Source organism: Tinamus guttatus, unplaced genomic scaffold (genome assembly GCF_059628265.1).
Source record: "Tinamus guttatus ecotype Peru unplaced genomic scaffold, ASM5962826v1 Tinamus_guttatus_pri_ptg000389l, whole genome shotgun sequence".
Classification (NCBI taxonomy): Eukaryota; Metazoa; Chordata; class Aves; order Tinamiformes; family Tinamidae; genus Tinamus; species Tinamus guttatus.
In genome coordinates, this window is record NW_028288923.1 from 6,606,149 (window position 1) to 6,625,746 (window position 19,598).

At 42.4% G+C, this 19,598-nt stretch overlaps 2 protein-coding genes across 2 annotated transcripts; both read left to right on the forward strand.

Annotated features, from left to right (window-relative positions):
* Positions 1-1,365: 1,365 nt before the first annotated feature.
* On the forward strand, positions 1,366-15,941 carry RBL2 (RB transcriptional corepressor like 2). Its single transcript, XM_088530810.1, has 20 exons — positions 1,366-1,629; positions 2,291-2,421; positions 3,118-3,318; positions 4,573-4,637; positions 6,623-6,751; positions 7,137-7,297; positions 7,398-7,462; positions 8,211-8,397; positions 9,065-9,231; positions 9,857-9,966; positions 10,954-11,057; positions 11,407-11,544; positions 12,059-12,223; positions 12,463-12,574; positions 13,150-13,416; positions 13,783-14,054; positions 14,411-14,587; positions 14,705-14,776; positions 15,136-15,253; positions 15,712-15,941. Exons 1-20 carry the CDS (start codon positions 1,447-1,449, stop codon positions 15,939-15,941), a joined length of 3,054 nt encoding a protein of 1,017 aa, XP_088386936.1. The 5' UTR covers positions 1,366-1,446.
* A 551-nt stretch (positions 15,942-16,492) lies between these two features.
* Positions 16,493-17,438, forward strand: LOC148593465 (retinoblastoma-like protein 2; the record flags this gene model as incomplete). Its single annotated transcript, XM_088530811.1, has 2 exons — positions 16,493-16,669; positions 17,237-17,438. Coding segments are annotated over 2 exons (348 nt in total), but the record flags the coding sequence as incomplete, so codon positions are not given.
* Positions 17,439-19,598: the final 2,160 nt, after the last annotated feature.

The window sequence follows — 19,598 nt, forward strand, 5'->3', positions numbered from 1 at the left end:
TGCTTCAAGTTTGGTCCTAAATGAAGCTGTGTTGGGAAGAAAATCTGTTCCCTTGGATACCTGATTGTTCCTTTTCTGCTTTTTAGTGCAACGCTTGTCAGAGACATCAGGGGAAGCACCATCTCCTTTTTAAAAGGAAGCTCAAGTCAGTCCATGATCATTGGAGTCTGCCTTGTTCCAAGGAGGTGAATTATGCTGGCCATCGACTGTCCTCAGTGAAAGGAAGTACTTGAGGTTAGTGCAGTCGATGCCTGTGCCAACGCTCTGCAGCGGTTTGGCTTCAACATTTGCTGCCCTTTGCTTGTCTTTGCAAGGAGGCTGCAGTTTCTTACCAGGGGAACCAGTAAAGCCAAGTCCTAGGCGATGAAAAAGATTTCAGGGCCTTTCTTAAATGTCTAAAAATGTTTCTTGTGTAAAAATTCAGTAGACGATTAGGTTAAAAATGGCCTTACTGTAGAAGCTTCCTCAAATGTCCTTATTTAGAAATGTTGCATCATTTGTAAAAGGTGGACGTGTACAAGGACGAGGTGTACAGTATACCCCTACCGTCACCACCTTATTACCTAGATGTTGCTCAACTTTGAATGTTGTGAGATTTTGTTGCTTGTTTTTATCGAAATGATTTTGAAAGAGTAAGTTGTTATGTTTTCAAGGCATAAGTACAATACTGTAATAAATATTAGTATTTTCATTATTTTAAGGTAAAGGTAGGTAAACTTTATGGGGTTTAAGTGCTCTTCTTGTGCTTCTGGAGTGCAGGCACCAATCACTCCATGTGCTTTGGGTCTTAATTTCCTTTCCCGCTACTCTGGTCGCGGCTCCTTCAGCTCGCTAGCGGTGTAGGGGGTTAGCTGTTGTTAATGGTGCTCGCTGCAGGGGCGGCAGCCCCTCTGCCGGACCTACGCACAGAGGGGGCTGCTCCTTGTCCCCATGCTCCGTGTCGCGGCAGGGCCTGTCCTGGTCTGGGCAGAGCGTGTTCGTGTTTCCTTGCGCCATCTGCTGTTCAGAGAGGAGAAATCGGCATTCCTAAAACCTTCCCCTCTCTCCCTCTTCCTGACCTTTTTCCTCCCTCATGTTGCACCGCCTTCCCCCCTAGACTGCGGCTCGTGACGTCACCCCCCAGGGACCTGATGTGGTGATGACGTCACGCACCACACGCTCCCTCCCGGGAGGCTGCCGCGCGGCATTGTGGGAGGACACGCCTGCTGCGTGGCCGCGTCGACGCAGCGCGCCTGCGCGCAACAAGCCCCCCCATTGGCCGCTTGCCCGCGGGCGGTCCAATGGGAGGGCGCGCGGCGGCGGCGGGCGGGGCGCGGCGCGGCGCCGGGGCGCGCGGATGCGGCGGCGCGGCGCGACCCCCGCGGGGCGGCGGCGCAGGCGCAGTGCGCGGCGGGGCGGCGGCGGCGGCGGCAGCAGCGGCGCTGCCCCCTAGCGCCGGGGCGGGGGATGCCGGGCGAGGCGGAGGACGAGGTCGAGGCCGAGGCGGCCCCTGCCGCCTCCCCGCCGGCCGACGAGGGCGACACGCGGCAGCGCTACGAGGAGCTCTGCAGCAGCCTCAACATGGACGAGCGCGCCCGCTCTGAGGCGTGGCTCAGCTACCAGAGCATGAAGCGCAACTACACCCTCGAGGTGAGCGGCGGCGGCGGCGCCGCGCGGCGGCCAGCGGGTTAAGAGCGGCCGGCGCGGCCCGCGCGACGAAATGGCGGCGCGCGCGGCCGCCGCGGGGCCCTCCCGTGGCGAAACGAAACGAAACCAACCCCCAGAATGGGCCCAACTCCCAGCGGAATGGGTGCAGTTAAACAGAAATAAGGAATTAACCGGCGCTAGCGGCTCAGCGGGGCCGCCCCCCGGCGGGCGCTGCGTGCGCGGCCATTTCGTGCGCGGCGCCGCGGCCCGCCCCTACGGCAGCGCCGCCCGCGCCGGGGCGGAGCGGGAGCCTCGGGCCGCGCTGGGCCCAGCGAGGCGGTTTCAAACACGAAGCGGCGCTCGGCGCTGGTGTGGGCACGTGCTGGAGCGCCGGCTCCTGTGCCAACCCCCTGGGCGCAGCTTGTCGCTGATAAGGCCCTGCGTGGACACGGCGCGTCCCGGCGTCTGCCCTTCTCGCACCTCGGGGCTCTTAGATAGCTCTGGCAAAACACTCAGTGCTCTGAGATACCCCGTCACTTCCTCATTGCTCCAACATTATTAGCGCAGCACGTAATTGCTCTTTTCCTTGACATGGGGTGCATAGCTGCAGTGTGTGTCCGTCTTTCCCAGCAAGTCTTTAGTTGCCCCATGTTTTTCTTCCCAGGGAAACGATCTGCACTGGCTGGCATGTGCCTTGTACGTGGCTTGTAGAAAAGCGATCCCAACTGTGAGCAGGGGGACTGCTGAGGGGAATTACGTGTCCTTAACCAGAATCTTGCGCTGTTCAGAGCAGAGGTAACTTTTCTTTTTGCTATTTTTTTTTAACGAGCACTTTCCATCCCATTCTCTTTTGCTGTTTGGCATATTTAAACAAAACAGGGATCTTTTAAAAAAGCTTTTAAAGTGAGAAATTCACAGAGCCAGACAAGGGTAAATACATTATGTGACTTGGGCTGTAGAAGAAAAAAAAAATAGAAAAATGAAGGAAAGTTCAGTATATGAAATGAAGTTTATTGAAACACATATAATTTTTTGTATTTGTTTTTTTTTTTCTCATACCTTTATAGGCTATTCTTAGCATTGAAGAGTTGGAATTTGTTTTATTTAAGTAGCTTAGTTATTAATAAAAATGAGAGAAATTTGATTTTATAGTAATTGGAGTATTGGAGCTAATATTAGCTGTGTGAGTAAAAGTCAATAAATATACATACATGCACACATATGTATACATACCTATATGTGTTTATATTTGTTTATACATGTATATGCATGTATGTATATAAATGAGCATGATCATCAGGAGATATCAAAAGATTTTTTCATGTTGTCTGAGCTCGTCGTTGTTTGGATGGCTTTAAGTGCTTTGTACTGTAGTTTTGTCACACTGATCTGCAGTGCTGCCATTTTATCAGTATCTAAATTTTATTTATTTACAACAAAATATCTTTCTCCAAAAATTAACTCTTAGTTTCAACCTGTTCAATATTTCAGCTTGATTGAGTTTTTTAACAAGATGAAAAAATGGGAAGACATGGCAAATCTACCATCCCAGTTCAGAGAACGAACTGAAAGATTGGAGAGAAACTTTACTGTTTCTGCTGTAATCTTTAAGAAGTACGAGCCTATTTTTCAGGATATTTTCAGATATCCTCAAGAAGATCAACCTCGTCAACAGAGAGGAAGAAAACAGAGGTACTTTTCTGTTATTTTCAGGCTTATTTTAGAGTATTGCTATCACTGAAGTTGCTTAGTTGCGTTATTTTTAGCTGCAATTCTATAGTAGTTCTTTACAATACCAAGGTAGTCTATCTTCGCTCCCAATAATTTTTTGGGTTCTTTTTTTTGTTTGTCAGGTATTATAGGATCCAAGCTGTTAAGTTTTTGTGACTCAGTTCACTCTCCCTTGAAAGAGTTTTTTGTTTTACTAATATAGCCTTTAGAGCTGCAGCACTTCTTAAGATGGAAGTAAACTGATAAAGACTGTTTACAGGGTGTTTACAGTTGCTTAGTGTTGAGTTTTACTAAATGAGACAACTACAATTAAAAAAGCAGAAGGGTAGTGGAAGCACTTCATAAAGCATCTCCATGCCACCTTCTTTGCCCTTGCAATATTTTTACCTTGCAGACAGAAACTGACTCGTGGAATACCACTGTCAGTGGTGATATGAGTAAGCAAGGAAAAGTGGAGTTAAAATAAAAATATAAAAAATGGTGCTAGAGGAGAGTTTGTGGCTTTGTTCTGTTTTGTTTTTTGAATTCTTAAACATGGTTTCTGATTTCTGATATTTAGGGGGAAAAATCATTTGGATTACTTTGTTAATATTTTTTCTATTACCAAAATCTGAAATTGAACAACTTAGCTAGAAGTTTGCAAGTAAGCCTTAGGAAAGAGGCATAGGAAGGCTGTCCAGAATAGCGTACGTGGCAGTAGTAACAAGTAACGGCTCATAGTGATCAGAATGTTTTGACAGAGGCATTTCAACTCTTGCTCTTTACACCTTTGGACTGACTATATGTAGTACTGTTGTATGAAAGATGAGGATGTTAAAAGCTGCAGAAAATGCTTTGTCTGCTATATAGCAGTCTTTGGGACTGAGCTCACAATTTGCTTTTAAAGAAATCAGTTCTGGGCATGTTTATCATTAAAGGCCCTGTGCTTTGCTGCTCAAGACTTGGCCTCCTTCAGAGGGGATCTGCGAGGCCGGGCTCTGCAGTGACATTTCAGTCACTGCCTGCAGCCTGAGCCTGAGCTTCCCCTGTGCCCTCACTGCATGCCCTGTGGTTTCCTTTTCGTCTGCAATCAGCCTTTGGGGCAGGGTTTTAGGTTTTTGCTACTCTAAAGCTCAGATTTTTTTTGGAATGATGGAATGCAGTATGATTTTCTATCAGTCTGAATTCACCGAGGTTACCATGTGTCTTTTTCTCTCTGTATTTCCCCTCCCAAAGGCGACAGCCATGCACAGTGTCTGAAGTTTTCCAGTTTTGTTGGGTGCTGTTTGTTCACGCAAAAGGTAAGAGATGGGAAAGGGACGACCTGCTGCAAACGTGTTTTTGCCAGGCTTATTTCAGCCCTTAAATGCTAAATAGGCACAGATATTTCTGCATTCAGAAATGCCTTTGAGAAAGGGCCTTTTCAGAACTGCCCCAAAGGAGTGTATTCCGCCCTAACTTCCGCAGCTGTGTCTTGCTGTGCTCTAAGGTAAGATAAGTGGCTACTTAACTGGAAACTTCCATTAAGTTCTGGGTGTTGTCAAGCTTTTATGCTGGGTTTCTAAGAGGAAAGGTGTTATCTAATTTCAGTGATTTCACGTTTAGATATAGTTGTGATGAGTTTAAATTCTGGTCATGTGTTCACCAGGAGTTAAGAATAGTTTAACACAGGGCTATGTTTCCAGCAGTGCTGATTATAAATGGATTTTTCCTTGCAATCTAAGAATGTTTAATCATGAAGTTTTAGGTGCGATTACTTTCTTACTGGTATCATAGAAAATATCCTAATCCTTACCTTTTGTTCCCCTGTGCTTTTTAGACATGAGAACACAGTAGTTGTATCAAATAATGGTATATGTTTCAAAGTAATTTGTTTGTTTATTTACAAGTAAGTTTTTCTCTTGTGTTTTGGACTTGCTAGTGTAAGGACAGAAATGGTTGCTTTGAAAATTGAGGCTACTTTAGGACACACAAGGGAAAATTCTTTGTTAATGTGTTTGTGTTTCCAAAAGCATAACACAGTGAAGAGACAGTGTATGCACTGCATGTTTTAACTTTTATTGTAAGAGCAGTCTTGAATCTAATACAAAAAGTTCAGGGTTTCAACAAGGATTTCAATCTACTGGTTCCTTAAATTTGGTTTTGACTCTAGTACTGCTAGTGACTGTTGCTGTACTAGTCCTTATGCTTATGAAGTTGAACCTGTGTTACGAAAGTTATTTCTTTAATGTTTTTATTGGTTTATGTTTTGGTATTGTATTTAGGACTTTAATGATTCGGAAAGCACTCTGATGAAAATGTACAGTTAATCTCAATTTCTGTGCAGGTTTTTTAAAATAGTTCCAATTATCTGTACTGAAATTACTATTTTTTAACAAACATGGAATCAGAGATCTGAATATAGATTTGAAAACACTGGTAGGTTTCTGATAGAAGAATAGCAGACTGCATAGTTTGGAAAAATGCTTTAATTTTCTACACATTTTGATATGCTCCAAATGAGTTTATTACTGCATACTAGCTCTCTTCAGTGAGTTGCTCTGTTTTTCAGAACAAGCTCAGCTACGTGGTTTGGAGCTTACCTGCAATAACAAGCCTACGAGGAGTATTATAACGAGTACTGAGAGAGTGCTAGAAAATCATGCTGTAAATGCCAAGTAATAGGAATACCATTTATAATGTTAATTAATGGCATATTTTATTTGACAAGACTATGTTTAGCTTTGGCTATTCCTCAAAGGCAATGTCATAAGCCTGAATAAGTTCAGCAGTGTGATGAAGCTGAATATAGTCTTTGTGAGAGATGATTAAAGAGGTTACAAGGTTTCTTTTCTCCAAGATGATGGGGAATAAAAATGATATTAGAGGTACATAAAATGAAGCTACATTGTAAGACAGATGAGAGAGATACATTTTAACTTTTTTGTAAAGCACAAGAGAAATAAGATTAATTCCTTACTACATGTGATGAGCATGCCCAAATGTAAGTATATGGAAAGCAGATTGAGGAACTAAAAAATATCTGCAGGCATAAAGTTTAATATGGATTATTTCTGGATGATTTGGGAGGCAGTTGCTTTGTTTTCGGTTTTGTTTTTGATTTTACAGATTAACTGTTTTTTGCTAGGATAGAGCTAAATGTTGAGGCTCTCTGTAGCAATGCAAAGCTGGGAAAAGGAGGGCCTCGCATGGCTCCATTATAATACAAATGACAGCAGTTGCTTTGTTAACAGAATTTTAAATCTATGTTCATTAATCTCATATGTTTTTTTTTTCTAAATTGAAGGTAATTTTCCTATGATCAGTGATGACTTAGTCAATTCCTACCATCTCCTGTTGTGTGCTTTGGATCTGGTGTATGGAAATGCTCTCCAGTGTCCTAATCGCAAAGAACTTTTGAATCTTGATTTTAAAGGTATGTTTAAAAAATGAACTGCCTGTATCCAGTGACTGCAAGAACATCTATGGCTACTGAAATGTGCATGACTGTGTCTAGCAGAGAACAAATTGAATAATATTTGTTTGTGAAAAGGGTGAAATAAGTTGGAAACTATTTCACAATTAGGTTACTCTCAGTTTTTTACCTATATAATGACAAGATAGCTGAATTTTGTAAACAATAAGTCAAGAAATTAATCTAGGAAGGAAATATTGTGTCAAAGGAAGTTCTTGAGTAAGAATTTTGCTATGTTCATGTCACTGAGGTGTCTGTCAGCACTGTCAGACAGGAGAGATGTAGGTAGCGTATGGGTTTATGAAATAAAATAATATGTTTTTGTTAATGTATTTCTTAATTGTAGGTCTACCTGAAGATTTTCATAATAAGGATTATAAAGTATCCTCTGATCCCCCCTGCATCATTGAAAAGTTGTGTTCATTACATTACGGATTAGTTTTGGAAGCAAAAGGTATAAAGGAACATTTTTGGAAGCCATATATTCGGAAACTTTTTGATAAAAAGGTTGGTCAATAAATTTGTGGTGTAGAGAAATTTCTCCTTAGTCAGTGCTAACATTTTAAAGAACCAAAATGCCCACTGTTTGTCTCAACTTGTCTTACAGCTTTTAAAAGGAAAAGAAGAAAATCTGACAGGATTTCTGGATCCTGGAAACTTTGCAGATAGCTTGTAAGTCACTTCATTTGTGATTGATTTCCAGTAATATCCCTTTGATATGTAGTACAAAGGCAATTACGCAACCTGAACCTTAATACTGAGGAATTTATTTGTGCATTTGCTAACTATAGCTATATTATACTATTTACGTAGTATTTTCAAATGTAATTCACTTCCTTTTCTTCAGGGCGCAGTGGCTTGGGACATGTTTGAAAAAGGCATAGTTCTTCAAGAAGAAATGCAGCGATGTCTGCTTTTTTCTTACATTTCTATGTTGCTTTTTCATATATTACTGTTAGAAAGAAAAAAGGGGGGGCACATTAAATGAGTAGGAAGTAGGAGGAAGAAAGTAGTCGTGGTGATTCATTTCTTTTTAAACTCAGAGATGCTATGAGTGGGATTTACTGTTTTCTCTTGAAGATTGCTAAGAATACTTGTGCTTGTTTTATGGTGATGTGATAATTCATAAATCTCAAGGCCTTTCCAGATGCATAAGAGATATAGGTGGAATTGTGTTATGTTCCTTCTGTGGCTGTACTAACTGGCCACCCATCAGATACACCTGGAGAAATAATCTCCTTGACACTGTCATGTTGATGATACTACAGTTTTTAAAAGAGTGTCCAGTACTTAAAGTCAGGGTTGAAATAAAATTTGAAGTAGGTTTCTAACAGGCAATAAAAAGTGTTTGTTTGGTAAGCAGCTAAGTTATTGAATGTTTAAATAAAGGATTTATTTGTATTTTTCCTGTTTTTAATAGCAAAGCCATCAACAAGGCCTATGAGGAATATGTTTTGTCAGTAGGAAATCTGGATGAGCGGATATTTCTTGGGGAGGATGCAGATGAGGAAATTGGAACTCTCACAAGGTGCTTAAATACAAGTTCAGGAATAGAAACAGCTGAAAGAGTGCAAGTGAAGCACAACCTGCAGCAGCATTTTGACAGGGTGAGTGTGACACGATCTCAGTTTCTGACTCTGTTTGTAGTAGAGACATCTGAACAGTAGCAGTAGCTAAAAGACTCTTGTCTGTGTTGTTAAAGGTGATCAGGGAGTATACACAACATAGAGAGGTAGATTTGGCAAGTGATTTACATGCATTTACTTTGACTTTTAAACCCAACAGAATGGGGTTTAAACCTCCATGGTTGTTTGGTAGCTTCAGAATATTTGTTGGGCTTTTAGACCCTTTCGACTTGTCTGTCTTACTGGATTTTCCCATCTCACCTCTCTGTCCCATGTGGTTGGTTTTTCCTGGTTAGCATCTGTGTTTTCTCTGCATTATTGGGTTTCTTCAAAAAATACATATTTCAGGCGTTATTATATCTGTTTACAGTGTTAGATTATTGAGAAATGTTTTTTTTTTTCCTTACCTGCCTAAGAAGCATCATGCAAAGATATGTTATTACATATGTTCCAGGCGTCTAAGGGGGACAGAGGAATCTCTCAAGCCTGCCCATGAGCTAAGGCACAAACTGGGCTGTTTTTGGTTCCTGCCCTCTTTCTTAACAGGCGGGCGAGTGAGCAAGAGTTGTGCAGCCGGCGCCGTGGGGTTGTGGGGGGTGTCTGCGTTTCAGAATGACGTGTGGTTTCCACTTCACCTTTGTCTTTTTAGTCAAAATCACTCCGGATTACCACTCCGCTCACTGGCCGCAAGTATATTAAAGAGAGCAACCCGTATGTGACCCCGGTTTCCATAGCAACATATAGCCTGAGCCGCCTTCATACAATGCTGGCAGGGCTGAAAAATGCCCCCAGTGAAAACCTGGAGCAAATTCTTAGGTAAGTAAGTTCAAAACAAATAATTAACTTTTTTTGGTGTTTTGTTGGTTGGTTGGTGATTTTCAATAATTTTAATAATAAATGTTACTGCTAAGCAGTGTAATGTAAAATGACGATAAACATCCTCGAGTTAAACAGAAACGAGAGATTTAAATGCCAAAATACTGAGTTCTTCAGCTTTAAACATGTTTGCCCTTAAGAACTGAGTATAAAAATGGTACATTTTATCTGAGCAGTTCTCAATTTCGTATTTATTACTTAACAAATCAAAATCATTCTACAACATAGGAGATTTTTCTCTGTTTCCCAAGTAGTTAAACTGTTGCCTTGGATACAGGATATTTTCAAACTTTTTTTTTTTAAATCCAGAAAATGTTGTTGAAATATGACTCTGTGACTATGGAACGGTGTCCGTATTATTAAAATATATACAATAATAATATGCTGTTTGCCTTATATAACATATAAAGTTAGGCATACATGGGTGTGTTTGTGTTGCTGAAGTCCCAGCTACAGTTTCATACTTTAATCATACTATAAAAATAATTAACATTTTTGTCACAGTAGGAATAATACTTGGAAAATGGTTTTTTTTTTTTTTTTTTTTTTTTTTTTCTTTTTCCAGAGCCTGTTCCAGGGATCCTTCTCAATCTATTGCAAACAGAGTAAAAGAAATGTATGAAGTGTACTGCCAGTGCATGCAGTCGGAAGGAGAATTCAGCAATTTCTCCAAAGGTGGGAAGCATTTCACTTGCACAAATATGAATGAAAATGCCTTTAAACACTTTAATCTTTTATGAGTAACTTAAAGCTTTAATGTATTGGCAGTGCTTTAGCACCAAAGTCGTTTCGGGTACTTTTTCTGGTTGTCTGAAGACATGGGAAAGTTCCACCCTGCCTAGAGTTTCAGAATCAATCATCAGGTGTATGTTAAGGCACTGGAGTTTATTGATATTTTCACTTTTACACAAGGGAAATGAGAAACACCCTTAAGGATACCGTTTTCCCCACTCAAATCTAAGCAAAATACTGACTGTATTCATAGCCTCAGTTTCTATGAAGGCAATGAAAATTCTGATGAATCATATTCTTTAGAAGTCCTGTGGCAGTTTTGATTCACATATGATGATGTTTTGGTACAGGTATTATTAAAATCCTGTGAGTATAAAAGATGGTTTATTTATATTTATTTATATATATATATGTATCTTGTATTTTAACTCTTGTTCTAGATATATTGTTCTCTTGAGAGTATAAAGGTATCATTTGCAAAGTTGTCAGATATGTCTGTGGAATGACAGGAAGATGCTCTGGACTGACTTTTTTGCTGTATGGAGGCCTTTCTTTGTATTTGTTCTTACAATATGGTTGCTTCAGTACAAGTTAGTACATAGAGGTATACATATAGTGCAAGTCCAGATCCATATAGATATACTTTTTAAACAAATTTATTTTCTGAATTCATAATGTATACATTACATACAGTAGCATTAGAGATTGTCCTTATAGCTGTTTTCATCAGTTCTGAGTTCAGCAATAAGCTGGTCTGCTCTGCAATCACAAGTCAGTGACAGAGATTCCCAAGTCAGCTTAAACTAACTGACAAGTATTGTAGCTATAACAGCCAGAAATCCAAATGTGACAACTCAGTATTGAAGATGAAATAGGTGGGTTTTTTTTAATTGCATTTGACAAAATTGTTTCCATTTAAAATCCCTGCAGATGTTGCCAGTAAGCATTTTCGTCGTGCTGAGGTGTTGTACTACAAGGTACTGGAATCAGTCATTGAGCAAGAGAGGAGGAGATTGGGAGACACCGACTTATCTGTAAGAAAATGTCATCAAATCATAATTCAGTTTTAAAGTTGGGCCTGCCTAAAGGAAGCCATTTGTACAGCACTACAAACTATTTAAAAATGAGGGTAATACCCTGAAAAGGAGTCTGTAGCTAGAGATGAGTGGAACTGAAGAGATGACTGCTTGCAAATACAAGGGTAGTCAAGATGTTTGATGAGTAAAGCAGTCTTGTTTTAGATTCTGTTCTGTTTCTTATGGAATAAGACTTTTTTTAAAGTTGATAATCCAGCTGTGGATGTAGCATAGAAAGCACTTTCCTCTTTAACAGTTACAGTCTGCGGAGTCAAGCATTAAAATTTGCATTTTTTTTTTCTCACAGGCAATACTGGAGCAAGATGTGTTTCACAGATCTCTGCTGGCATGTTGCCTTGAGATCATCACCTTTACCTATAAGCCACCCGGAAACTTCCCATTCATCACTGAAATATTTGACATTCCTGTTTATCATTTTTATAAGGTAAAGTGTTTGACTGCCAGAAGTGTTGATCTATATCAGTAATGCCTTTAACTAGATGTTAGCTTAAAGAGTAACAGTGGAGTATCATATCCACCACTTTGGGCGTTTAAGAAGGGGTATTTTTCAAACCTGTGTTACTCTGGGATGTCTTGAGCTTTTGAAAAACAAAATACTACATTTAATGCCAGAGCAATAGCCAAGTAACCTATATAGAAACTAGTGCAATATCATTTTAATCAAAGCAATTTGCTGCTTTTTGCAGCAGTGTTTGACATGTAGAATTGTTTAACAAAGATATAAATGTCTTTGGCTGCGGCTGAGAAGCAACAGCCTATTGCTTCGTAGTGATGCAGCGAACGCTTTAGGCTTAGCAGTCTTTTCCTCCTTGAAAATTTAGGACTACCAAGAAATATGAAGTACTATAAAGGAATAATAATTCATAATATGAAGTACTATGCTGAACATGCACTATTTATTCAGTGTGATATGGACTTTATAATTACCCACTTTACAGGTAATTGAAGTTTTTATTAGAGCAGAAGATGGTCTTTGTCGGGAAATAGTAAAACACCTTAATCACATCGAAGAACAGATCTTGGAAAGCATGGCATGGAAACAGGACTCTATATTGTGGGACAGAATCAAAGATAATGAAAACAAAGTTCCCAGCTGTGAAGAGGTGAGCACTTTTATTTAATATTACATAACATTTCACAAGCTTTTTGTATGTGCGTGTGATCAATAGATTACAGATCCCGAGTACAGTACCATAGCTCCTAGCCTCATACCCTCCCCCTACAACATTTCTAGGTTATACTTAAAGTAAGCTTTTCAGTGCCCTGCATTGATTTTATTTTGTGCATAAGAAATGTGATTTTGTTTGTTACAGACACACTAATGTCAATTTGATTATCTTAGGTAATGCCACCTCACTATTTTGAAAGAGCAGCTGGGAACAGTGTTGTGGATTCTCCCTTGACACCGAGGAGAATAACGGAGGTTCGTGCTGAAGGCGGAGGACTAGGAAAAGGTGAGACTTTTTTTACAGCATAAGCTCTATGCTTCTTAGACCATGGCTTTAAGTATAGCTGCTACACAGCAAGAAAGGTGCTTTCATTTCAATGTACATTTAGGTGCAAAATTACGTGTAAATGGTATTTCTGTTGCAGCTTATATCGTTGAGTCAGTCATTGCAGACAGGTATGTTTATTGTTACAGTGCAGCTACATTGTTGTTCCGAGAGGCTCTTCTGGTTCTGTATAAGAGTGTATACATGAAAAAACTGCTCTCGGAGCCTCTAGCCAGTTTGCTTCCTGGTCATACCAGACTGGAAGCTTCATTATATATTAAGTTATGTGACATCTCTTAAAATTTCTCTGGGAAAGTAAGAAATACTGCATTAGTTTAGAAGAATAAATATAGCATTACTTGAGAATACATCATCCTTAGAAGTAATCTATAAATGACAAATATGGACATAAATTTGTAAAGATACTTCCTGAAGAGCTTTGGATGACATTCTGGTTCTCTCCAGCTTTCTTTAATGTATTTCTGTAATGAGAGATTATGCACCAAAGCTCAATATCCTGTCTCTTTAATCCCCAGGCCTTTCATCTTCTCCAACTACTCTGTATGACAGATACAGTTCTCCGACAGCCAATCCCACCCGGAGACGGCTCTTCGTAGACAACGACAGCGGCTCCGAGGGCGGCACCCCGGTGCGAGTGCCCCCGCAGCCCGTGGTGAACCCGGTGCCCAACATGAGTCCCGACACCGTGTCCGTGACGCCCGTGCCCGGCCAGACGCTGGTGACGGTGGCAACCGCCACCGTGACCGCCAATAACGGGCAGACAGTGACGATACCTGTGCAAGGTGAGAGAAGCTGCTGGGGGCTGCACATCCGGCTTCCCAGCGAGGGCCAGAGCGGGGCAGCCCCTGCTTAAGGTTTAGACACAGAACACGGACAGTACAGAGAGTGCCAGACTGCCACTATCTACATACGGACCTTATCCATTTATTAAGCTTGCTTTCTTGAGCTGGCTGAAGAAGAAAGGCAGATCATTACTAAAAGCCTTTGTCCATATTAGTTATCTTTCTTGTCTATTCAAAAGGAAAAGTCTGAAGTGCCTATGTATATATGAAATTCTTTAACCAAAAAAAAAGAGTAAATTTTGCTAGTAAGAGGAGCATCAGGAGTTACTTCATTTCAGACTTTTTTTTTTTTTCTCTTAACTACAGGTATCGCCAATGAAAATGGAGGAATTACCTTCTTCCCAGTGCAGGTAAACGTAGGCACTCAGCCCCAAGCCGTGTCCGGTTCCATTCAGCCGCTCAGTGCACAGTCCCTCGCTGGTCCCCTCAACCCTCAGATGACTGGGGCAACGCTGCAGCTACCAGGCCAGGTCACAGTGCAGCAGCTCCCTGGAGAGCAGAGACCAACCCAGCAATTTGCCACCACCAGCACCGCTAGACCACGGAAGATGGGTTCACTGTCCCTCTTCTTTAGGAAGGTAACTGTCCAGTCTTAATTTGTGCTTCATTTTATTTATATTTCAATACGTTTTCACATTAATTTTAAAATATCAACTGCTTTTAAGTGATACTTTTTACAGTTTTAAATTTAATATATATGCCTTGTCTATTCATATACGCATCTGAAGAATAGTTGTCTATGCAGGCAGGATTTTAATATATATGGAGTAGATAAATGCCATAGGCATGAAGTGAAGGAGAAGATATATTTGGCCTCAGCTGATTTAAGGTGTCTATTTTTCAAAGCTCTGCTCTAGCCTGCTGGCTTGTGTTCCAAAAAAAAAAAAAAAAAAAAAAACCCACATCACATTGGTGTGGCCTCTGTGTTCGGCAGGTCTATCATTTAGCTAGTGTTCGCCTGCGGGATCTCTGTGTCAAGCTGGATATATCCGATGAGCTGCGGAAAAAGATCTGGACCTGCTTCGAGTTTTCCTTGGTTCACTGCCCCGAGATGATGATGGACAGACACCTGGACCAGCTGCTCATGTGCGCTGTCTACGTGATGGCTAAGGCAAGCAGAAGCAAGATACATTGTAGATGTAGTATTCCAGGAATTACAGTTCCTCAAAAGAGAACCCAGCCACTGCACAGGCTTGCTCTGAGCCTCTCCTCTCTTGTCTGCTTGTAGGTTACCAAGGAAGACAGATCATTTCAGAACATCATGCGCTGCTACCGGACACAGCCGCAAGCCAAGAGTCACGTGAGTGCAGGGAAGAGTAGTGATGGGCTTCTGGCTATGGAATCTTTCACATCTACCTCAGGAATGATGGATTTTTAAAGAGAGTTTTAACATTAAATGAATCCATCCTATTAGCCATTCTCTTCAGAAGAGGGCAGTCACTTCTAAAATCCTTCAGTAGTGAAAACTTTTGTTTCTACACCTGAAATAGAAAATATTTTGACTGACAGCCTGCAAAAACAGCGCCAGTTGTCAAATACTGCTCTTCAAGGCTGTTTTCTCTGGGAGACAATTTGATAGCACAGTTTTCTAAAACAGGACAGACGCTGTTTTTTCTTGCTGTGCATCTAATCGCGCTTCCCTCGTCCTCCTCCCTGCAGGTCTATCGGAGCGTCCTGATAAAAGGCCGGAGACGACGACGATGCTCCGGCAGCAGCGACAGCGGGAGCCAGCAGAACTCGCCTACAGACAGAAGTAAAGAGAAAAACAAAGAGCGAAGTAAGTGAGGGTGGTAATGCCCACTTCCAGAATAGTTTCTGTGAGGAAAGATGGCATTTTCACTGGTCACGAGGCTGGTCCTTATTTGAAATCACACTAGTGGGCAATAGCACAGCTGCTGTTAGAAGCACAGTGCAAATGTCTGCAAAACAGCATTGGAGCTGTGCTTAATATCCCCAAACTGTGATGGAAACCAGGCAGCTTATACACAAATGCAGTTGCATTAAGAATGTAGAAACCCAACGTGTTTCTGTACATAACAGTGCTCAGGAGTTACCCCTTAGTACCGAGCTGCTCGTTGGTAACGCAAGTTGCTGCAGGTCAGAATCGACATCATGGCATCAACCCTAGGTGCTGGGCTGCAGTCCTGCCCTTGCCAGGGCGGAAAGGCCGTGTTTAAATGCAGTTAAGCTAAAGAGCAGGCGCTGAGTCAAGGCGGGGTGGCTCTCGCTTCGCAGGCAGCAGAGACTCGAGCCCGGTGATGCGCTCGAGCAGCACCCTGCCCGTCCCCGCACCCCGGCAGCGCCCCCCCGACGCCCACCGCCTCACGGGCGCCAACAGCGACACCGAGGAGGAGGAGCGAGGGGACCTCATCCAGTTCTACAACAACATCTACATCGAGCACATCAAGGACTTTGCCCTCAAGTATACTTCAAACTACGGTGAGTTCACCTTTACTGGTTGGTAGATCTTACTTTATAGGCAACTGAAGTACTCTTGCTAACCTTGTCTAAAGAAGAGCAGCTTCGAGGGGTGATTTGTGTCTTTTGGTGACAGGAATTTCAGTTCAGGGGCACAGAACATACTCTGCTGCCAAAACGCTAAGCGCTTTCTGATACCATTTGCTTTCTTCTCCTGCCTGTTATATGCAACACTGAGCAATGAGGTTGTGGAGTCTCCTTCTCTGGAGATCTTCCAAACCCAGTTGGACGCAGTCCTGTGCCACGTGCTCTAGGTGACCCTGTGTGTGCAGGGGGTTCGGACTAGATGATCTCTAGAGGTCCCTTCCAGTGTTAATGATTCCATGATTCTCTATCACCCCCAGGCCTCAGATAAGGTTAAAAAGACAGCACACTAGTATTGCCCCAAAGCAGGAGAAATACTGCATTTGTAATAAATACAGAGAAGCCTGATGTTAGTCAAAAAAAAAAAAAACTGAGCCTTTTTTGAGATAGCTGAGTTGGATCAGGAAGGTTCTTGTAGCACCTGTGACGAGGTACCAGCTGTTGACTGGGCTGTTCTCCTGCGCAGGGCGATTCTCCCCCGCTCTCTCCCTACCCCTTCGTGCGAGTCGGCTCCCCGCGCAGAGTGCAGCTCTCCCAGCACCACCCCGTGTACATCTCACCACACAAGAACGAGTCTGCGCTCTCTCCGCGGGAGAAAATATTCTATTATTTCAGCAGCAGCCCATCGAAGGTAAGACTGCGTTGTGGTGTTTTTTTTTTTTTTTTTTTTTTCCTTTAGTAAATCCTTAAATTTACCTTTACATTTTTGGGAGGGAAGGTTGTTCAGGTTGCCCTTGAGAAAACAGTTTTCTGGAAACAAGTGCTCTTAAAATGAAAGGACTTACCAAGCGAGTAGGAAACAGGGTGGCTCCTGTGATGTGTAGTCACAAGCAGCAAAGCAGAAGTTGTCCCCAAGCAGCCTCTTTGTTGAGGGGAGGAGGTGAATCTGTGGTGCTGTTAGTGGGACACCAGGACTGCAGTGTGGGCAGAGGGCACTTCAGCTGCGTGTGCTCATGACAGGGCTCCGAAAGGAGAGGCTGGAGCAGGGCTCTAAGCTCCAGCAAGGGCTGGGTCGGGGCAGTGGCGAGCAGGATTCTGCCACCAGAAGCACCTTGTCTAGAACAGACCTTTAGAAACGGAGCGTTTGAAGCAGGGTGAAAAGCTTCAAGGCAGCTAAGACTACGGCTGTTGGCTGTTGACATTTTGGAATGCACACCATGAACCACTTCCTAATTGCTTGCCATTTTCTCTTCTCCAGAGGCTAAAGGAAATTAACAGCATGATCAGAACAGGAGAGACTCCGACCAAGAAGCGAGGCATCCTGCTGGAGGACGGTACCGAGGCGCCCGCCAAGCGGATCTGCCAGGAAAACCACACGGCCCTGCTGCGGCGGCTGCAGGACGTAGCCAACGACAGGGGCTCTCACTGAGCCCGGGGCGCTGCAGCTCTGCCCCGGTGCCACCTCCTGCGCCACCAGGGTCCCGGACGCCTCAGGAAGAGGCAGGAAAGCAGCTTCCCGCTGGGAGCGGGACAGCGGGAGCCCCTCCCGGCCCTACGGCTCGGCCCCAGCCCTGTGGTTGAGCAACGCCTGGGGCTCATGATGAGGCTGGGGCTGGACAAAGCTGCTGGTACCCGTTTATTTCCATCGCTGGGAGAACCCGCCCTGTACAGAGCTTCCTACCGGGCAACAGGTATCTACATGAACGCGCTATGAGCAGTTGCTTACACTGGTTTTGTCAGTGCTTTGGCCTAAAAAGCTAATACATGCATCAAATCTGAGAGCACTGCAGCAGGATACTCATATTCAGGAGTATCTTGATTTTTACGTTAAAGACCTCTATGAAAATAGTGATTTACAAGTAGTATTTTAAATCCAGGTGTTCTGCCTGGACTTCTCATCGAAAAGGGGAGCTGGGAAGGATTTTTTAGCCCTGAAGGAAGATATTTAAATGGTTTCTTCCCAAATTCAGCATGCTGTGTGCCCCTGTAGACCATCGGGTTGTTTTGCTTTAATATTTGGGCACCTTGTTGTATAAAAGTAGGTAATTTGTTTAAGCATTGTTTTTAGCTGTGCAATGTTTTAAAGTGAACTCACGTTCAAAAGGTGGCACTTTTGATAGGGCTGTGAAGCATCATTTTTAAGGCAGGTTAGATTTGCTGTATATTTGCAATGGCACTTTCTAAATGTGAATATTTTTTTTTCAGGCTCTGAGACTTCAGATGTTTTTCTTTATTGAAGCAATTTGACTTTTGTATTTATTTTCAAATTGATATCCCATAGCTCCTGTGTTCAGCACATGGCATTAAGAATTCACTTCAAACTTAATGTGTATGCAGTAATGAATGCAGGAAGCTGGGGATGGTTGCTTTTTTTCCAGGAGTTTTATACACCTGTATAATTTTTTTTTTTTTTTGTAGCGGGGTGGGGGGCAGGATTTTTTGTTTGTTTTGTTTTTTTAAGGGCAGGGGGGTATTTTTTTAATGGGCTCAATCAGGCTGCCTGGGAGAGATCTCTCCCCTACTAACAGCATAAGGAAGTGCTGCATATGTTAGACTTACCAATTACTTTCAATTAAAATAATTCCAAAAATACCAAACTTCTTAGTTAATGTTTTCTTAATAACTGATGCATTATACCAGTTTGCTCCTTTTCAATGACATAATTGAGGATAGTGTTGTCATTAATGGCACATGTAGTATACAAGATTATAGAAGCTTTATAAGGAGGCAAAAGTCAAAAGCTTCCCCCTTTCAGTCATTCCTGCTCCTCAGAATAATGGGAAGATTTAGGACTTAATTCCACTTCTCTTCAATTAAGGTAAATTAAAAGCATGTTTCATTCTTACTTGCATAACAAAAAGGCTGAAGTTGACCAATTCTGTGGATATTTCTGTAAAGATATTTATGAAATTGTCAGGCCATTCTTGTTACTCTGTACCATTTACCTTACTTTGTATGAAAACATTACACATGTATTTTTCAATAAAGAATTTATAAACTCACAATTACGTTGCTGTGTGAACCCAACCTTGCTCTGTGCAAAGCTGCCAATAGCTGGTAGCTCTTAAACACTGCGGCTGAAGAGCTGGTGCAAAAAGAGAGTATCAAACTGCTCCTCGGAGGAACAGCTGAGAGCTACAGGACAAAGGACATTAATAGATGGGGATGTTTCTTTGTAATCATTATGGCCATGTTTGTGTTGAAATCAAGTATTTAATCACCCCGACAAGACACATGTTTCATAAATACTAGTTTATGGTTGAGCTAAACGAGGAAGTTCCCAGCATTTCTTAATCAAGTCCTATGGGACTGTTGTGGCTGACGAGAGCCAGGTCCTGCTCCTCTGGCTGAGGAAAGGCACATTCTGCCCCTGTGGCCACCCAGGGGCAGTGGCAGTAGCGTTCCTGAGCCTGCCCTATGTTTATGGTTTGTGCAACCACCCTGTGCAGCACGCGTTGGGTGTGCGGGTTGGGAAGGGGAACAGCTCCATGAGGGGAAGGGCACTCTGGGAAATAAATACTAAAAAACTACCGCAGTAGAAGTGTCTCTAAAAATGCTTAGTATATTAACTCATATTTCTTTATATCTCAAATGATCACAGGTTATTTGCTTCATGACTG